A 20037-nucleotide genomic window follows, 5' to 3' on the forward strand; every position below is an offset into this window, starting at 1 on the left:
GTGTTGATATTGTTCATATCTGAAATCAATGTAAAGTAAAAAAAAAAAAAAAAGATAACAAGCTGGTCTGAAGTTCACAGCAGCAAACAAAAATATTTTTTTAGACGAGTATAACAGACGGCTAATGACTAATTTTTTTTTTTTATGTGTTCATCATTTGCAAACAGCACACTTGAGGATACACGGACTACTGCTCAATCCCTTGTAGGCTTGTACAGCCTGTGGCCGGCTGGACCCTGTGGTTAGCGTTGTCACAGCAGACAGGGTGAGACATCAGAAATGAGGTTTGATGAATCAGTGCAGCCCACCCATCTTCAGCCTGAGCAGCTGCCTGATCTGTCACATTGTAAACACGTGTGTGAAAGTGCAGGGACTTACATAATTCGACTAACGTCCAGTTAATATCATGTTGCTTCACAGGTTCAATTAAAGCTGCAGAACATTTTGGTATTGCACAGTGTATAAAATTAGCAGAAGCGCAGTATGCTTCATGTGTTTTATGGCTATTTGAATCACCTGTGTGACCTATTTTAATGGAAAACTTTTTGTTAAAGCAGGAAAAAGGGGGATCTACTGATCCATGCAACATTAAAATAATCAACATACCTGTTTGTTTATTTTGGTTACAGTTTTGAAAAAAGGATATTTCTAAATTCAATCTTGGAGTTTTTCACATGACAGGATTATATTATCTGACGTAAGTGTGCAAAAACCTGGGAGTGTATCTATTTTCTCTACTGCTTATCCATTTTGGGGATGCAGAGGGCTGGAACCAAACCTGTGTGTCAGGGTGAGAGCCAGGGTGCACCCAGTCCACTGCGTAACACAGAGACACACCTAACATGAATGTCTTTGAACTGTGGATTTTTGTTACCTTCACCAAAGACGTCATGTTTTTGGTAGTGTGTGCGTGTCATTCTGCCTGTAAACACGATAGCATGAACATTTTTGAATGAATTCGGATGAAACTTTGTAGGGCTGTAACAATCCGATCAAATTTCACCCACTGAGGTCTTCAAGGTCACCGTAACGATTTATTGATCAAAAATTGACCAAAAATTTGACTTAGAAGCTATGAAATTTACAAGTGTGGTGTGTATTGTCCACAGATTTAAAATATCATCTCCCATTGGACCTCTGACCTCTCCTTCAAGGTCGACAGATTGATCTGAAGGTCAGAGTGATAATAATATAGAGCCATTTAAAATAACAGGTTTTCAGATTGACAAGAACCTGTTGGCATGGCATAATTTGATTGTGACTTTGTTACGTACCTTATAATAACCGGTCATAACCGTTAAAACAATTTGAATACATTTATAATGTTCCAAACTAAGCTTTTCTTTTTTTTGTAATCTTCTTTGGAAAGTAAAATAAACTGATGATCAAAAAAATTCACCCGATGAAGTGAAATGACTGCTGGACGTGTCTTATATCCACACATATAAAAAAGAATAAAAAGTAATTATACTCAAAATGATGTCAAGTATAAAAAACGAGTTTCAGCAGAGCAAATAACAAAAGCCTGCACTTTGCACTTGTTATTGCTGCACTACTTAAAGTTCATTTAAAAACAACAATAAAAATGTTTACATAATGAATGCAATCCCATTTCCATAAAAGTAAATATAAATACTCTACAAAGAGTGAGCTGCATGACTGGCTGAGGCTTAACTCTCCGAGTCTTTCGTGTTTAAATGTTAGGTGTAATTTCTACTTCTTTTGTTTTCTGAACAGCCACCCATCAAAAAGAAAAGTCTTAAAAGGAGCAGTGACAATGACAATAATAGAAGAACTGTCTGCAGGGAGCACCCCGTTCCCATCTTTGGTACCAGTTGAGAACCAGGCCGGTGAAATTACGTGAAAAAACACTTGTCCTGTGTGCCACTAAATGGATAAGTAACCTGAGACTATTGTCCCGTGGATATGCATTTGAAAAGCGTTTGACCAGAGGCACCGTGCCTGATGTCACGTCTGCATGCGTGCACTAGCACACTCACTAATAATAGGTTATCATCATCCGTCATGGAAGTTAACCAAACACTGTTTTGGCATCAAGTCAGGAACGGGAAGGACAACAAGGAGTCAGTGGGACTGAGATATGTCAGTGATAAGGCTGTTATCTTTGACCCTCTCGGCTGTTTTTCACATTTTACATTCTCAGAAACAGTTGATGGCTCAACCATAAGACGTGATTTCCACTTCTTATTCAGGCAAAATGTGGAAAGTGTGCAAATAGTGAGTCTTTAATTACTTGAGGCATCCAAGGACGACTCTTCAGTACCACCGACTCATTTTAGGTTGTAATTTGTGCAACACTGACAAATGCACACCCGTTGTGTAGGAGTAAATCAAAATAGATCAGTTTCTGAAATAAAACCATCCCACAATCAAAGTCTCTTAAATCACCTCAGATGCTCTGTTTGCACTCCAGGAGGTCGTCCTGACCATGTATTCGTGCCTAAATGCACTAAGCTGCTGCCTTGTGAGCGACTGATTAGGTATTTGCAATAAGGAGCAGTTGAATATACCTAATAAAGTGACTAGTGGGTATATATTATGAGTTTCTATGGCAACAACACTTTAATCAGATTATCAGTCTGTTCTCAAAACCTCTGCAGTGCCTCAAAAACCAGATGCTATGTTTTTTTGAATTTACCGGTTGTAAAATATTCACTGCATCATTTGATTTTTGCCTTTTTCCTGTGAAAAACTCATTGCTTTCATAGGTTATAGATTTTTTTCTACTGGAAACAATGGACACAACCAAGAAACAGGTGATGAGGGGGCTCCAAATTTGTAAAGAGTGAGAAGAGCTCAGGGTTACTCCCCCCCTCCCCTGAGCAGCAAGGATAACATTGAACACAGGGACGGGGAGAAAGGAAGAGTATTATCTCTTGAAAACAGCCTCACAGGAAGTTGAAGTAATGGAGGTCCCAAAGCTGCTCATGTGACGGACTCTGCTTCTTGTAACGTCCACAGATCAGGTGATAGGTCCTAATAGCTCCCTGTGAGAGGGACTGCTAAAGTCTTTGTCTCATCCTGTTCACAGGATGAATGTGACCAAGAGTGGAAAGTGAGTCTGAAAGATAATACCCTGCGTGAGAGTCCAACAATACTGAGCAATTTGAGGGTTTTTTTGAGTGTCTTTGAGACCACGGGCACGCATGCCAACACCAAGGGTTTCACTCTTTACTTGCTTATCAAGACAGTCTGACAAATGTCCTCAGTTGACTTTCAGATCAGTCAGCAGCCACTATCAAGTTTAACTATAACGTGTCAGGACAATGCATATTCAAATGTGTAGAATGAGAAAAAAAAACCAAACAGAACTTCAATGGACAAAGTAGTGCAGAGAGTTTTATTGTTACGAGTGACTTCAGCATTATGCGTTTCCAAGTTCAAGAATGCAGATCAAGAATTTTATTTAGCTGAAACACAAAGCTGTTAATTTCTGAGTGACACTAGAAGTGTAAAGCAGTTGAATACAGTAAACCAAGCAACTCTGAATCAAACTGATTCCAGAAAGTGTAACATACAGATTACTGAGGCTTTCAATTTCCCTATAAATCATTTGCATGTGGATATTTTTCATGTCTTCAGCTCTGTATGGAAGAGTAGTAAGTCAGTCTCAGCCTGTGAAGCCCAGCTCTTTGTAGCTGACCTCAAGGTCAGCGATGACCTTGCTCATCACGTTCCTCAGGCCCTGTTGTCCAGCGGCATCGAGTCCAGCCTTCTCTGCAAAGACTTTAACGATGACCTCAGAGATCAGCTGGAAGGAGAAAAATTCATTTACTTCAGTCAAGCTCAGTTTAACAGCAAGCATGAGGTGATGGAGCTACAGTAAACTTTGTCCTCTTGCACACTAAGCTCACCTTGAAGTTGTTAATGGGGATCTTGTGCTTTGTTGCATGGCTGTTGGCCAGAGGTTTGAGAATGGCAGCATGGTTGCCTTTGGCCTTCAGCAGTTCGCCCAGTTTCTTTAGCACGGTGGCTCCATGGTCAGCAACAGCAGAGCTACTGGCCAGCTCACCCTGAGGGATGCCGACAAATTTGGGGAACAGCTTCTGGGTCTCCGGGTGCTCCGTGAATAAACTGAAGAGGAAATAGAGCAGCAGGGTCATACCACACAGATCATGGTTTGCATTTTAGCCATTTAGGGTGGCAGTGTAGACGCCATAATTTATCCTACTTTGATTACATCACTCTTATGCACAAAATGTTTATTCCTGGCTGTGATAAGACTGGATACAAACACATGGGACCGCTTTGATAAGGCCCATCCCATCTCCTTCAGTAGAATAGCTCCTGTGCCGCCATTATGATCCTCAATATGCTCATGTTTGTGTTGGCACTGGCGGAAGTTTGGAAATTAAATTAGATCAGTTAATGGCGTTTTTCCCTCTTGTCCATTAACACAAATTAGAAGGGGGGAGGAAATCTGAAGCAACTGAATATAACCGAGTCAAACATCAACCATGACCTTAAGACAAAGATTTAATATCTCCGTGTTTTAAACAAACAGATTTAGGCATCATAAAAGTTAGTGATGTGGCAGTGGTTGCCAAGTGTGCAATTAGACAGGTGGTGGCATAAATAACACATGAATTCTATTCTTAAACTGCACTGGAGGAGATGAATTTTTAAACTCCTGGCCACAGGTCTGAGTAATGAGACCTACAACGAGTACAATCTTATTTTTCTTTCCAGAGTCACTGACCGGTTCAAAACCAGGCTCCCATAGCCAGTGTAGTCTGCTTCCACTGGTCCCCAGTACTTCAGAACTGCGTCAAAGTCCCCCATGATCTGAGAAGATGAGGGGAGAGAGTGAAAGAAAAAAAAAAAAAAAAAGTTGCCTGATTATATGAAGCTTGTCAGTTACAGATGCAGTTATCCTGTACTGCACTTCTGTTTGAGTTAATGGCTGAGAACCAACAACAATATCAGTCAAGGGCAACTTGTGAAAGATGGATATATTACCTCAGATGAACTCAGGGAGTCTGACTGGCAACCTCAGTATAGCTTTAAATAGTTTATTTGAAGTGAAATCAGATTCACTTTTAGTTTTAATGCATTTGAGGTCATGAGAACGCTGCAAGATATGTAAACAGAGTGAAGTTCTTACAGATTATCCCACAGTGCACTAATCAGTCATGCATTTCCTTTGTTCTGCTTACGCTAGTTTATTAAGATAGCTTTTAATTTAGCAGTGTTGACATTTTACATTTCCCCCTTTAACTGAAAAACTCAGATTCCCAAGCATCCTGAAAGAAAAAAAGTTTAAGATTAATTTTACCCCTGAAATGTTTAACTCCCAAGTCATGATATATATTGTTTAATTAATTCTATTATTGCAGAATCCATTGCCTTACCTGCAAGCTTGTAATATATCCTGTGTAGTTACACCAAATTCCTCTTGTCCTGACTAAACCCCCCAGAGCTGACCTTTTATACTCCCTCTGTGCTGTCACCAAGTTTGTTTCCCCCCCCCCAGCTCTCTGTGAGGCTGCCTCTTACTGCACGTCTCCCAAATGTTCCCAATGCCTCCAACGTCTACCTGGAAACTTAATTCCAGGTGACTTAGCCACTTGGGGCATCTTTGGTGTGTTTTGTGGCCGAGCCATCAAGTAGCCCAGGTAGAGTGAGTAAAGTAGGTCATTTGAGGGAGGAAAAAAAAAAAAAAAAAAAAAAAAAAAAAAAAAAAACCCACACAACAACAACAACAACTACATACAAAAATAGGGCTCTAGTTGAGAATTTAGTTTTAGTGTTACCTTTCCAAGCTGCAAATCTAGCATCTTAAAGCAATTTTCCATTTGTGATTTTAGAGCAGCCTACTCACATTAGACAGCAGGTGAATTTCACAGCAATCCCTGCACTAAAACTTCATCCAGTACTTTCACTTATCAGTTTGTCATTAGCTACTCAAATAGTTCTGCAGCAAAACCTGCAGAGATACAGTAATTCTGCTCAACTAGAGCAATTCAAACTAATTGCATCAAAATGTCATTGATTCTAAGCTTCACAATGGATATAATGTGAAGGCAGAACACACACTATACTTCAGGATCTTTTCCTGCTTTGATCAAACTTTTCTAGATTAATTTCCTAATTTTGACTTTAGATTCAGATAGTGGTTTCAATTGTAATAAATTTGATCAAATTCCTCCCAAGAGTATTAAAATGTCAGAATTGTTTCAGTCTTGATTTTCTTGAGTCTAGCCAGTGATTTTAGTTTACTAGAAATACCCTGCAGTAAAAACACAACACGCTCCAGTCAGCTTACAATAGTCTGTGCCCTTTTCTTCCATGCTACACTTAAGGACACTTCTACACGCATTACTATGATTTCTACCACCTGAGTTTCAGTGGTGGGGAGGACAGACACTTAGATTATGATTAATCTAGAAAACCCTCTAATGGGAGGAAGTAGTCTCAGAAGCCTGACAGTTTTCCCAGTACCTTGCATAATTTTATGTGCAAAAACAGCTGCGCACCATGTCATATTTTTATTGCTAATCAATTTATTATTTCACTCTTAAATAGCAACATTTCAACACAGTTAAGATCAGATTATCAGCCATGTTGGTGGAAATACAGGAATCTTTATATCCAACAGCCAAGATTAGTTGTGGTCATGACTGTATGCAAGATCTGATGCACTGTGAATGTAATCAGGGAATTAGATGCTATAAAAATCCAGATAACACCCGCAACCACATGTACAAAATGTGTGATTGAAATTCCATCAGGAGAATATATGTGCAGACAGACACACTCACCAACTCAAGAATACACACCAACCCAGGAAGTCAAGGTTATGTAAGACACCAGCAGCTTAATTGTTCAGTACAAACCTGCTGTAATGTTTTGTATAAAAATCATTTACCATGTGCGTAAGATAAATTAATGTACAAACACACTCATGACTAATTATCAGGAAAGCCCCTCTGGTGACCAATAAAACTACTTTACATTTCCATGAGATACATTTGGATTGTATAGCTGGTTCGAGTTTTGGGTCAGTTTGTGTTGGCGAATCACATTTTCTCAGCACGTTTACTTCTGCCCGAGTCCTAATTATTCAGTTTTCAAAAGGGTACACACTGAACAATGAAACCTCTGTTTCTTTTGATTCCAGTCTCAGCCGATTTGAAATGTATCAGATTCCGTTACTGAGGACTGATTGTTTGGTATTCCCTCCAACCTGAAACCTGAGCCCCTGCGCTGCCCACATGCTTCAATTTATTACTACGCCATTGCACAGGTAGCTGCATGGCAGAATTATTCAAATGCAACCAGTAAGAAAAATGCAAAGCGAAATGTCCAGGCTAAGGCACTGCAATGATGCCGACATGCACACATCGGTAACAAAGTCATATACAACACTCCCATTATAGCTCATCTTAACTAAAACCCTAGTCAATATTTTGACCTTTACTGCCAATAGCAGTCATTTAGTTACTATAGGACAGTAGTCAAACTTTGTAAATGTTTTAGGTTTGCAGGCAAATTGCATCCCCCCCACATAACTGCTAAAGTGCACCGTGTTGATGTTCACAATGGAATCATCTTGCCTCTCAAGCAAATGGAAAGGGTGTACACAGATGCTGCACAGTCCAGCTTGGATGCATTTGAACATAATTTGGAATCAGGTGACACATCTGATCCGAGGTCAAATACAGTTAATGACTTGGGGGGGGTAGGCTGCGATCTGCTGCCGCCTTCATTTGTTAAAATTACAAACTAATTCAGTGTCAACTATATAATATTAACCTGACCAGTTTCCTGGGAGAAGTTTGCGTGTTTGCAATTGCTATAATTGAGTATCAGTGTTGAACTAGACATATTAGAAGGCCTTCTTTCGTGAGTCTTCATTCATACTGCACAGTTCTGAAGTCTAGTTGAAAGCAGCATTAGGAAAAGAGCATGAAGCTGAAGTCAAGTACTGCATTTTTCCAGCATGGAACACTCGCCTACTATCCGCTGCAGCATGATTGCACACTTAAGTGTGCAAGACTAGTGTGGCACCAAAACAGTATAGATACAGCCTGCATTTAGAGTGAGGAGCAAGACCAGACAAATGCCCTACCAAGCACTTGCTGCCCATTAGTGACCTCGGGGAAATTTGAATAGACAGGTGGACTTTAGCAACAGCACCACAGGGTGAAGAGGGACAAATGAAGTCAGAGTGAAGACAGACCTTCCACCCCTCCATTCCCAGTGGAAATCAGTTTCAGATCACATCTATTTTTAAATTTAGTGTCCTATAACACATCTTTAACCTCTCCTACACTGCTGAAAGTTGGTGCATTGACTGGGCTGACCTGTCCCATCCCACTTTTCCTTTGGCATTTCCTCTTGGAAAATGCTGGTAAATGGCCACACACACACAGGGATTCATTATTAGTCACTACTGGGCTAATGTTGATAGAAATTAGGGAGTGCATTCGACATCTAAAATCCAGTTGTGATTAAATCTCACTGAATTCCACCAGGGGCCCTCTGCTGGACTTTTTCACATAACATTGGGGAGGCAAACGACAAGTCCCTCCTCTTCTAAACTGTGATTGGTTTACACTATGGCTTCAATAAGTGTCTAGCCAATAGAATTTCGCGTGCGGTCCAACACCCGGAAGACAGCAGTGAGTGTCAAAGAGCCCGAAGTAGGTTGAAGCAGTTTAAACGTTTAAGGAAAAAAAAAAAGTTGTCAGTCAGGTTTTATTTGCAGTGTTTTCAGGCGCAAAGATGATGCAGGCTTTGAAAGGCGTCAGACAAGTGACATCCAGCACAATGAAACAAGCAGGTAACCGGCAAGGCTCGTGCTCGTTTTAAAGCAGTCCGAAGTGGGGGAAAGAAATAGTGTTTGCAAAGTAGCGACTTCGTCTACAATTAAAGCACATTCGCAGTCTTACAGCGCCGATATGAGCGAAAATGTCATTCACAGACTTAACAAAAATATCTGGACAGCCAACAGGTTTGTGGGGCAAAGGTTATTGCCCGATTGAACTTGTGATTTTAAAGTATTGTTAACTGTAGGAATAGCGTGTGTCAAACATGAGGCCTGGGGTCCAGCACCAGCCCACTGAAGGGTCCAGTCCGGCTCACTGGCTAGCTTTGCTAGTCTGAAAACTGCCAAAAAGTCAAATAGCTTTAGTTTCAGTAAGATGTTCAGCTCCTCCTAGTGAGGCAAGGCCAGCATTACTACATAGTTACTGTATGCGAAGTTAAAGTTGGGACTTGGACAAGGTGTTTTAAAGGATACTATTAAGAGGCAAAAGAAAAAAAAAAGTCTCAAGCTGTTACCCATTTTATAATTAGATTGTGAATATTTAACTTGCTGTATTGAGATTTTAGAGCAGATTAAATCATTTGTGGCCCATTAACTGAAGTTTGACATCCCTGCCACTTTCAGTGGCATGTTGAAGACATATTGCCAGCTTTGCACAGTTTTCTAAAAATGTGACCTAGTGTAGACACGCAGCTGAACAGGGCTCCGACCCCATATTAAGTTTAAAGAAAAGTAATAAACTTGCAGAGATAAAAAGGCAAATGCGCAGGTTTTGGCTTACTTTACTTGGCGCTCATTGAGAACTTTCCCAAAGTTTTATGGATCCAGAATTTAGTCAAGTCACTCTTACCTGTGGTAAGGTTGGCATTTAAGTTTCCTGAAAACACAGAGAGAGACACACTAAAGAGTCACATAATTGAAAAATGTGTTAAAAGTATTAACCAAAGAAAGAAAACAAACTATTTCTGAATCAGTAAAGAAGCTCTCACCTTCCTTCAAGACAGGGTACCAATGAGCTGAGCACGGCTTTTATTCCTGTTCGGTTAATTGAGCAAGTGAGACACAGGTATCTGCAATTAGTCAAACAAAAGCTGTTCCCACAAAGCCAAGCCCCGCCTCCAAACAAAGGGGAGTTAGGGCGTGAGGAGACATATTTCACCCACATGACCACCAGGGAAAGTTTTTTGTTTTTTTTAAATGATTGTTCCTTTACATCAACTAATACATACAGTTGGTCACATGATCAGAAACTAAACCAGACAGATGTCGCAAGTCTTGTTAATCCAGAGTGCGCTGTGTCCAGTTTCAGAGCTCTCTGTGGCAGTCCCGTGGGGGGAGATCCGAGGTAAAGTCTGGGGTCCTGACCACGGACATCCTGTGCTGTGCCTGCATGGCTGGGCTGACAACTGCGGTACATTCAACACGCTTGTTCCCCTTCTGCCAAAAGGTGAGTGTTTTGTACAATGTACATTGACCATCTCCAGTGGCTCCCACTGTAGAAACCTCAGTGCCAAAAATTGAACCCCATGGACAATAATTCTTAAAATCAGTGGATTCTGCTGCTCAGCTCACTCAGGTGTGTGGCGTTCGGTTAATTTGAGTGTACAGCTTGTGCAAACAGGTGCTGCCGCTCAGCTGCTGGAACAGCTGCATCCCATCCAAAAAGACTGGATCTGAGGATGACATAATTACCACAGCACTTTACCCAGATTTTACAATTGTAGCTGACGGATTAGGAGCGTTTTCCTAGCTTTGTGTCCTTATTAACCTGAAAGCGATTTTTAGTTTGCCTTCTCCCTGTGTCTCCACTCAGAGTGTCGATATGTGGCAATGGACCTGGCAGGTCACGGTCGCTCGTCGCACCGTCCTCCTGGAGTTCTGCACGCCTTTCCTTCCTACGTGATGGATGTACGCAGAGTCGTTGATGGTGTGTGAGTTCGAGGACACTTGCAGTTAAGCCTTTAAATCCCATCAGAGATATCAGTGTTTGTTCCAGGATTGCAGTTTGTGATCATCGAGTTTTGGCTGAAACTTACATGTTATCCTTCCATAAACTTCTGCACCCCACATTTTATAATCCTAAGAGGTCTTTAACTCTACACTTAGTTGCTTTCCCTCATATCCATGGGAGTCGCTTTGGTCCATTAGGTTGAGAGAAACTCTGTGAGAAATGTTGTGACAGCTAACATGACATATTTATTGCTCGCTACTGCTCTCAAAGGCAAGCTGCAGCAGTATACAGCTCCTGCAGCCAGCACAGCTGCTGGCTGAAGATGCGGATGTGTCTAATGCTCAGGCTATGATGCTATTTATGTATTCATGACTGCACGGTAACTATCCTTCACTGGTCCTGTTAACATGAGCTAGCATTAAGCCTGAGCCTGTGATGACAGGTATGTAATAAATACACCGCAGGTGTTCGGGAGGCAGCATGGCTGCAGTATAACTGGGAACTACTGCAAACTTTAGTTATAGTTATTGTTAATTTAAATGTAAATAATTATTGTTTTAGTTTGCACTTGAAGCAGGCTTGTAGCCCCGAACAAAAAATTGTGTTTTGGAAAAAAAGTTTAACAATGAAACTCTAAAAATCTTGGCAAAGCTTTCGAATTAGAAGGAGGAAAACAGTGAGGTTTGAAGAGCAAAGGATAAAAAGCTGAAAATGTAAATGAAGGCCAGTAGATGATGTGTGCTGAAATCACATCCTGGACTCGGACCGTTCTAGAGCCGGGGGCTGCTGTGGCTGAAGGATGATTCACTGTGTTTTTTGGTTATATGAGACACATAATCAAAACACACAGTGGGATGTTTGTGGTAAATTTACAATATTTTTATTACAGTATAAAACAAAAGGCTTAAAGGCCACCCATGTGGAACAGAAGATGCTGTTTTCCATCAACATGTTTGACATGATGCAAGCCAGTTTGAACCATTTCCATAAAAAAGGCACAGTGTATGAAAGAGCTGTCTTGTGTTAACTGACCTATCATTTCTTTACAAGTCTTGGCTACTCCTCCTAGTTTAATCAAACGTACATGCGGTGATCACCTAATGTGGCTTCACCCAAACTGAGCACAGTTTGGGTGGCTTGGTGTGTAGATAAATGCGCCTGTAACATATTTATCTATACTTGGAGTACCACCAACTACCTGATGCGGGTGTTACGCCAAAGCTCAGCCATCCTGCAGTCACGATCACAGCTACGGCCCGTCACAGAGGACTGAAGCAGCCCCACTGTTGAAGTTTCACCCACTCACGCTGTGCTCATAGGCAGTGATGAGTTGCCGCATCATCCGTAACAGTGTCATAATACTCAGCCTTCACTGTGGATCAGAGGGAATGTAAAATATATGAATATAAAAGCATCTGTGGCTTTTTCACAGGATGCTTTGTGAGCTTTGACAGTTTTGTTGTTGTTTTTTAAAAGTGGGCAAACTCTGACCTCTGAGGTAGAGCATACACTTGCAGTTGAAAATGAGATGATTTTAATATGAATATACATTTGACATAATTTAATATGCAGTTTATGGATCTAGAAAAAAAGGCCCTTTAATGAATGTTATTAATTTCGAGCATATTGCCAGAGCTGCCATGCATCTTCCTGACAGCTGAATCACAGCAGTGAGGATTTCTTTGAGCTAAAAATGGTCTGTGTTCTGTGATGAGATACTGAACCTGGTTGATGATGTGTGAAATTACTCCCACAGCTCTGCAGTGGAGCAAATTCTCCATTATAGGCCACAGCATGGGTGAGTGCAGCTGTATAAAGAATTCAAGCTTTAAAACGTATGTTTAAAAGTGCACGTTTATTTTATTTCTCTGTCCACCTCTTTGTATTTCAGGTGGTAACGTTGCAGGAATGGTAGGTGACTTACGATTAAGACACATTTGAGAGTGCTGTGCTTTATTGGGTGGCATCATTGTCCATGTGGTGTCTTCTGCAGTTCAGCGCTCTGTATCCGGAGATGGTGGATGCCGTTGTGCTGCTGGACTCCTACGGATTTTTACCTACAGACCAGGTACTTGTTTCTTTTTTTTCCTTTGTTACTCCACATCTGTTTTCATAGGAAACATTATTCAACAATACAGAAACAGATGATACCCACACATTCTCTGACTCACCCAGTATACGGTTAACCCTGTACACCCCCCACCACCATCCCAACCTATGTAGTGGCACATTGAAAGAATTAGAATAAGTTAGAAAAGGGTTAGGGTAAAGGTGTTGGATATACATGCCAGACTGAAGTAGTTGAATGCTCACTTTTCATGTCTTACCTCACCCTAAGTGAATTTGTGAGTCGAGCCTGGGGCCACTGTGGCATTGTTTTAGTATGCAACTGAACAGTAGCTGCGTATGATTTACTGTTTTCCACAAATAATATGGCTTGAAATATTGGCCTGTCCTCTGGTGTGCTTTTGCCAGTGCAGGCCACTAGTAGCTCAGTGGGGGGAGAGCAGGTGTAGCGGTGTTACAGTTCTAGCAGGTGTCCCAGGGAGCCATGATGGCTAACCAGCATCCAAAAAATGCAGTAGTGCAGCCATCACTGGTACACTGGTTATCAATGATTATTTCTCCCCAAAACGAGATGTCTGCTGTGGGGGGGAAAAAGTCTGTTCTGTCCACCATGATTTTCTTTCCAGCTTCTTCTAGAAATGCTCCATAATAATTGATTTCCAGTCCTCATGAAATGTGGGTTGCTCTTGGGGCATCAAGGCAGACCTGGCTCTGTAGATTATTCTAGTTAAGTAAAACTACATATCAGAAAAATGATCAAACCTTTTCTGCACAACCTGTGGAAGCTTTGGTTCAAATGTGATTGGGAAGCCTGCGTGACTTCAATAATGTTATCGTTAAAGTAGCAATACAGTGTCGTGCAAAAGTCTTGAGTCGCCCGTCATTTCACTTTACTGCATTGACGGTGTGTTTGGAAGCATTGTCATACTGAAAAATGAAACTGTTACCAGTCAGATGGGGTGGATCAAAATCTGACCATATGTTTTTATAATTCCATCAATTTGATAAGATCTCCAACACCACCAGATGAAATGCAGCTTCAAACCAGGGCAGAGCCTCCACTGTGTTTTGCAGATGGCTCTAGACAGCCTAGAGCAGGGGTGGGCAATCTCAGGCCACGAGGGCCGGTGTCCCTGCAGGTTTTAGATGTGTCCTCGAACCAACGCAGCTGATTTAAATGGCTAAATTAGCTCCTCAACATGTCTTGAAGTTCTCCAGAGGCCTGGTAACGAACTAATCATGTGATTCAGGTGTGTTGACCCAAGGTGAGATCTAAAACCTGCAGAGACACCGGCCCTCGTGGACCGGGATTGCCCACCCCTGGCCTAGATAGTCAGTGTTGTTCCTCCTCTGCTTATACTGACACAAACTGGAACCAAAAATACTGAATTCTCTAATTCATCGCTACATACTGATTTTTCCAGTTTTTGTGTAATTTGGAGTCAGGAGAACTGCTTTTCAAGACCACTTTAAAGCATTATAAGAAAATCTGGCACCTTGGAAACAAAATGTAAAGAAATAAAGGGTATTGCAAGACTTTTCCGCAGCACTGTTTGTCACCATAAATACAATTCCCATCAGCGGTTCATTTACACCCTCTTGTGCATCATGTGAACCCATGAAGGGGGAAATTATAACGCTGACGTGTCTCCGATTACTTCTTCCTGAGTGAAGTGTGATTTTTAAGCATCGTTAGGCCTCTCACTGTGTTTGTATTATCTCATCCAGCCTGCTATTATTTAAATTTTCCAGTCTTCTGTGTAGAACAAGAACAAACTTCTTAGTTACAGCTTAAAAAGGGCTGTTATGTGTGAAATAAGAGCTGTTTGATTTACTCCAATGTTTCTTTTCCAGCAAACAGAAAGATGACCTGGGTGCCGCTTTCAAAAGTGGACAACTATTTATTTATTTATTTATTTATTTATTTTTGATGAACTTTAATGTGACAGCTTCTTTTATAGTATGCAAAAAGGCTGCTGTTGTCTAGCAACTTCATCTAAATTAAGTTTTTCTCCTGAACACGTTGAGGTGTAGGTGAAAAGTAGAGGAGGTGCTCGGTTTTTGAGAGCATATAATTTGCAGTGACGAGAAGCCCCCCTCAGAGAGAAACACCTCTCTGGTGACCTCTAGCTAATTATAGTTTGATTTACACTTCAGGGCTTCATGACTTTGTGACAGTGTCTGATGAAGTCTGGATTGTGAGAAAATGAAAAATGCTGTAGGCGGTTTGACATTTTGAAAGGCGTTGCATTTAAGAAACACTTGCAGCCACCAGTGTAATTGAGTCTGGCGCGATTTTGACCTTTAGGCCTGGGCTAAGGCTTTACATTATATTATTGCATGTTGCATGTCTCCTATATTATTCCTGTACAATTCACCCTTGTGAGTCGTTTTCAGTTGCTGTCCTTATTTATCTCTGCTCCCTCGCAGAAGGAAATGCCCAAAGTGATCAGGCAGGGGTTCGAAGAGATGCTTCTGTTTGAAAAAACGATGGAGGAGAAGAAGAGAGTGTACACTTACGAGAAGGCAGTAGAAAGGTAAAGCGCCTTCCCTTATCGGCAGTTTTAAAGGAGTTCACTCATGCGCTAACTTTGTTTTTGCAACCTTCAGGTTGATGTCTGTAAACCAAACTCTTTCTGAACGCTCTGCGAAAATCCTTCTGGAGCGAGGTCTGGTTCAGGTTGAGGGAGGTGCGTGTTTATCTTCCTCTCGTTTACCTTCTCTCAAGACTCATCTCTATTTCTTTTTCCCCTTATGTTTAAAGTGTAACTTCTCTTTCCCTTGCAGGAGTTGTGTTCTCCAGAGACTTTCGTGTTAATCTGGTAGGTTTCCCCTGATCATTTCTACCCAAGCTGTCATTTGCAGCAGATGGTATAAATGTGCACAATGTTTCTCAATTTCAGAAAAACATAGCACGCATCAGTTTGGAGCAGAGTCTGGAGCTGCATTCGAGGATCACGGCCTCTGTCCTAGTTGTTCTGTAAGATGGTCTCCTGCCTCTCGTTCTCTTATTGCTTGTGGAAAAAAATAAGAGACAAAATAGATTTGCAAATTTTTTTTGTCTTTACAGAGCAGAAAGTGGCTTGGACAAAATATTTGCTGAAGACGAGCAAAAAAAATTTACATCAGCACTTCTTCAGGCCTACAGGGACAAAAATGTGAGTGCACCTAACAGTCTGTTTGTGGAAAGCAGGTATGTTTGCATCCCCGTGTTTATTTTTAGCCGTTAAGCCTGCGCATAATTGTTCCTAGCAGACAGACAGCTGCACGGATGCTAGAGTAGCAGTGCAGTATGAGCTCAGTGTCTCAGGAGCAGCAGAAATTTATATAGCTGTGAATCTCAACACTGACCTACATACAGGAACTTGGTCAAGTGCTGCTGATGAGGGAGAGCAGAGGATGCGTTTCCACCAATCGTCTCCACTGAGTGGGTTTCTTTCCCAGTCAGATTTTCACTGAGAAACAAAAGATAAGCGTGGCATGTGGTGAGCACGGTGGAGCATTCAGCTCTTTCCCTCAGGTGTTTGTAGAGATTAAAGTAGAGATGTGAGAGCGAACGTAGGACTTGCATTCATTAAGCGCCCAAAAATATTCCAAATGACTTGCGATGCTGCTGTAAACATGGAGGACTTCATGTTTACAAGTTTAACACACAGTCATTTAAAATGGCTTTTCATAGCAGCCATGAGGGTAAGTAGCAGTCAAGTGCTGCTAATGTAGTGCACTTGATTAATTGATAATCAGTAACTGTGATTAACTCTATAGAATCAGAAGCTGGAACAAGTGTGTTAACACAATGCTTCAATGCATCTCGGACTTAGTTAGCATGTTCAATGTTAAACTTCGTGATGGCACAATAAGAGAAAAAGACTGAACAAGTATGGATACCTCTTCTCGGTAAAAAGAATATGGCAGCACATTTTAGGTTTGCAGAGGTGCTGAACAAATCACATGACTTCCGGAACTAACATGGAGATGTCTGACCACAACGCTAAACACAGCACACCAGCACAAATGTTTCATACCAACAGTGAAGCACGGAGGAGGAAGAGTAATGATTTGGGCTTGTTTTGCAGTCACAGGTCCCAAGCACCTCGCAGTCATTGAGTCAACCGCAAACTTCTCTGTATACTAGAGAATTCTGGAGTCGGATACGAGGCAATCTGTCAAACAGTTAAAGCTTGGCTAAAATAATACCATGAAACGGGACAATCATCCCAAGCACAGCAGAAAACAGAATGACTGAAGAAGAAAAGAATCAAGTTGTTGCAATCGGCCAGTCAAAGTCCAGACGTCAGCCCGACTGTAATGTGATCTAAGGAGAGCTGTGCATAAATAAATGTCTACAAACCACACTGAACTAAACTAACCTTGAAAGACTTTTCAGATTTAGTCTAAGTTCATGACCTAAACTGCATAAAAAGATGGATGTAGCCATTATGTCATTGGTTTCCATGTTGAATTCTTTACTTGTGTGATTGAGACCTTAAACTCACCATGAAAATGTTTAGTGATTTCAGAAATAAAAAGAGAACTAGGGTCAGTTTTTGCGATCAGAGAACTCGCCCCCTGCTGGGCAGATCTTTCTGTGCTTCGCAGTCTGCGGCTCAAGTGGCCGGAAAGTCCTTTATTCCATGTTGAAAGCCTGCTTTATTCACCATCGTGACTGGTCTCATCTGTGTTTTCAGCAATCCGTGGTGACTGTTCCAGGTGATCATCACATCCACCTGAATAAGCCTGACATCGTCGCTCCAGTTGTGTCTGACTTCCTGCAGACCAAAGTCCTCTCACGCTCTGCTACACCAACTAATGGCCAGACCTCTAAGTTATAACAGACCAGTTACTCCTCGAGTCACGTCACACTGACTCTACTGCTAATCCTGTATTTGTACTGTACTATTTACACAGGTTTAATTTTGGTGCTTAAAACTCACTCGGCTGGTCGTCTTAGTGGACTCATTAATTATTTAAAGCCTTTTAAAAGGTAGTGATGCTGTTTAAATGAGAAAACAAAATTTTGCCATCACTGCCATCTCTGTCTGTTAACTCAGGCTTTCTGCCTCAGGCTCTGCACTCACTAACATGAGGGCATCAGAGGTTTGAGTTCTTCTATTGCGCTGCCTGGAGCATGCACCACATACTCCAACCAGAGGCAGTTTCAAACACATTATACCACATTGGAGCTCTCAAACTTAAACTATTATTAAACTATTCCATAGCTTGATAATTGTCCCAAGCACAGCAATAGTCTGTGGCCATATTAAAGTCACACAGGTGAAACTGGATGAAGGGGTTTGTCATTATCTGTGAATTCCTCCCACACAATCACTTGAGCCACCAAACTTGGCACAAAGGTACATCTTGAAGGCCTCTGAAGGTTCTCATCTATGTCAGGTATTATTAGGTCCTGGTATTGCCTAGCAACCACCTAGCAAGAGGCTCAAATGACTGCTTTTTAGCCTTTACATTCCTATAACACCTTATAAAATTAACTTTAATTTCATAACTTCTTATTTATATCCACAAAATCTGAATTATGCATGTTGAGCAACCACCTAGCAACAGGCTAAAATCCATTTTTAGCATATGAACAACATCGCTTATTGTTTTACTGTTCTCCCTGTGATTAAGTATATCAGTTGTCCACAGCACCAACAGGCCAAGCAATACTGTAGCATGGGCACGTATGTGTTTCTCTAATGTGTTACTTCTCGTCTCCTCTGTCCTCCCTGGAAATCCTGTCTCAAGTGTGCCGTTTTTAAGGATGTCTCATTCCTAAAATGCATCTGGAGGAGAGAGGAGGCTGCACAGGTATGGCTTTGTGGTAGTTCTTTAACCTCTAGCGTAGGCCATAAGAGCTAAGATATACAAACTGTGCTGGACTCTTTAAACAACTGCTCGTTTCATCCTCTTAAGTGTTTCAGTTTTTTTTAAGATGATCACAGTGTTTCTGTGAAAAGTAATATCTGCTCACATTGTGGAATGTTGTGAATGGTGTTTTGTTTTTTTTTGTTTGTTTTTTGTTTTTTAATGCTGTGATATCCTAAAATACAGTAGTAGCCTTTAACAAAACCATGGGCAAATGATGTGGCTGTGCTACACGTCATGTTTCAGTTCAACCTGCAGAGCCAGTGACACCATCAGCTGAATCGCCCCGTGCCGGCTGCCTTTGAGGAATGATTGGGATTCACTGTGGCAGCTCAGAAGTCTCACCAGTGTGCTGTGTGTCATTAATATTTTAGCAAGTGCACAGTTTCTCAGATGTGTGACCACATGTTTAATCTCATAGGTTAAGTAAGCAGTGGAGAGGAAAGTGTGTACCAACACAGAGAGAGCAGAGGACGACTCGTGACTTGAATAACAACTATGATTTTCCGTACAGGGTGTCTTTTTAGTAAATCTCAAGTACTGAAAAGCTTTTATTTTGAAGAAACAATTTCCATAAAAACAATTTCTGTGCCTGATGCACTTTTTTTTTTTCTTTTTTTTTCTTCTTCTTATATTAAACTGATGGCATTAATTGCAACTGTCTTACAGTGTCTTTGTTCTTCATGAAATTATAAAATCTTGAAAGTTCAATTAAAGTTTTTCGACTTTCTGACAGCTGTTGAAGCACTTGTGAGCTTGGCAACATCAATTTTAAAACAAGCTCAAGAAAAGGGGAAAAACAGTCTTATCATAGATATCTCATAACTTTCTATAATGTTCAATACAATTCAATTTTATTTATATAGCGCCAAATTGCAACAGCAGTCGCCTCAAGGTGCTTTATGTCCTGATTGTGGGTACTTTTTTTTTTTTTTAAATTCTACTGCAGTATTTCAGGGACACCAATGCTTAAAATATAGTATTTATAATAATTAAAATTTAATGGTGCATACATTTTAGTTTTTTTTATTAGATTGATGCCATATAGGTTGAACCGTGGGCGGCCACTGTGGCTGTTGCAAATTATCCAGGCGTCTTGTTTTAGCCTCTAAATTTAAAAACAACAATAATATTAACAGTAAAGTTTATTTATAAAGCACTTCTCAAAAGGATCATTATAAAGTCCCTCCCAGAATAAAAGCAGAATAAGATAAAAGAAACTAAGAGGAATAAATTACAAATCAATTAAAATAAAGATTCAAGAGGAATGTCAAAATAAGAACGAGATAATGTTATTCCAATTTTAATGCAAATCATATCTTAGAAATCTAGACATTACTCCTTTAAGTGTATCATATTT

General features: G+C 40.8%; 2 protein-coding genes across 6 annotated transcripts in view; one reads left to right on the plus strand and one right to left on the minus strand.

The window, feature by feature from the left end:
• Positions 1-3348: 3348 nt before the first annotated feature.
• mb (myoglobin) overlaps positions 3349-20037 on the minus strand; it is a 31497-nt gene continuing 14808 nt past the window's right edge. The window contains exons 1-5 of one of the 5 annotated variants that reach the window (XM_080880421.1): positions 9781-9799; positions 9642-9668; positions 4721-4806; positions 3876-4095; positions 3349-3772 (exon numbers count right to left, since the gene is read on the minus strand). In XM_080880421.1, coding sequence (XP_080736547.1) covers positions 3632-3772; positions 3876-4095; positions 4721-4806; positions 9642-9659 — 465 coding nt within the window. In that variant the 5' untranslated portion in view covers positions 9660-9668; positions 9781-9799 and the 3' untranslated portion in view covers positions 3349-3631. Of the gene's footprint in view, positions 3773-3875; positions 4096-4720; positions 4807-4980; positions 5093-5372; positions 5477-9572; positions 9669-9780; positions 9800-20037 lie in introns of those variants that run through there. The other 4 variants (XM_080880424.1, XM_080880423.1, XM_080880422.1 and 1 more) reach the window with 4 other exon arrangements.
• On the plus strand, positions 8632-19352 carry serhl (serine hydrolase like). Its single transcript, XM_080880419.1, has 12 exons — positions 8632-8806; positions 10095-10238; positions 10605-10718; positions 12499-12540; positions 12634-12653; positions 12736-12810; positions 15240-15346; positions 15420-15499; positions 15597-15631; positions 15713-15789; positions 15880-15967; positions 17498-19352. The coding sequence occupies exons 1-12, from the start codon at positions 8749-8751 to the stop codon at positions 17639-17641; spliced, it is 984 nt and encodes a 327-aa protein (XP_080736545.1). The 5' UTR covers positions 8632-8748; the 3' UTR covers positions 17642-19352.

This window comes from Rhamphochromis sp. 'chilingali' (assembly GCF_963969265.1).
Source record: "Rhamphochromis sp. 'chilingali' genome assembly, chromosome: 4".
In the NCBI taxonomy this organism is placed as follows: Eukaryota; Metazoa; Chordata; class Actinopteri; order Cichliformes; family Cichlidae; genus Rhamphochromis; species Rhamphochromis sp. 'chilingali'.

Excerpts from the sequence above, each read along its gene's own strand:
- serhl (XM_080880419.1), top strand. The coding sequence starts at position 8,749 with ATGATGCAGGCTTTGAAAGGCGTCAGACAAGTGACATCCAGCACAATG. Across the intron at positions 12,811-15,239 it reads GATTTTTACCTACAGACCAG|AAGGAAATGCCCAAAGTGAT; the intron begins GTACTTGTTTCT and ends GCTCCCTCGCAG. Across the intron at positions 15,968-17,497 it reads AGGCCTACAGGGACAAAAAT|CAATCCGTGGTGACTGTTCC; the intron begins GTGAGTGCACCT and ends CTGTGTTTTCAG.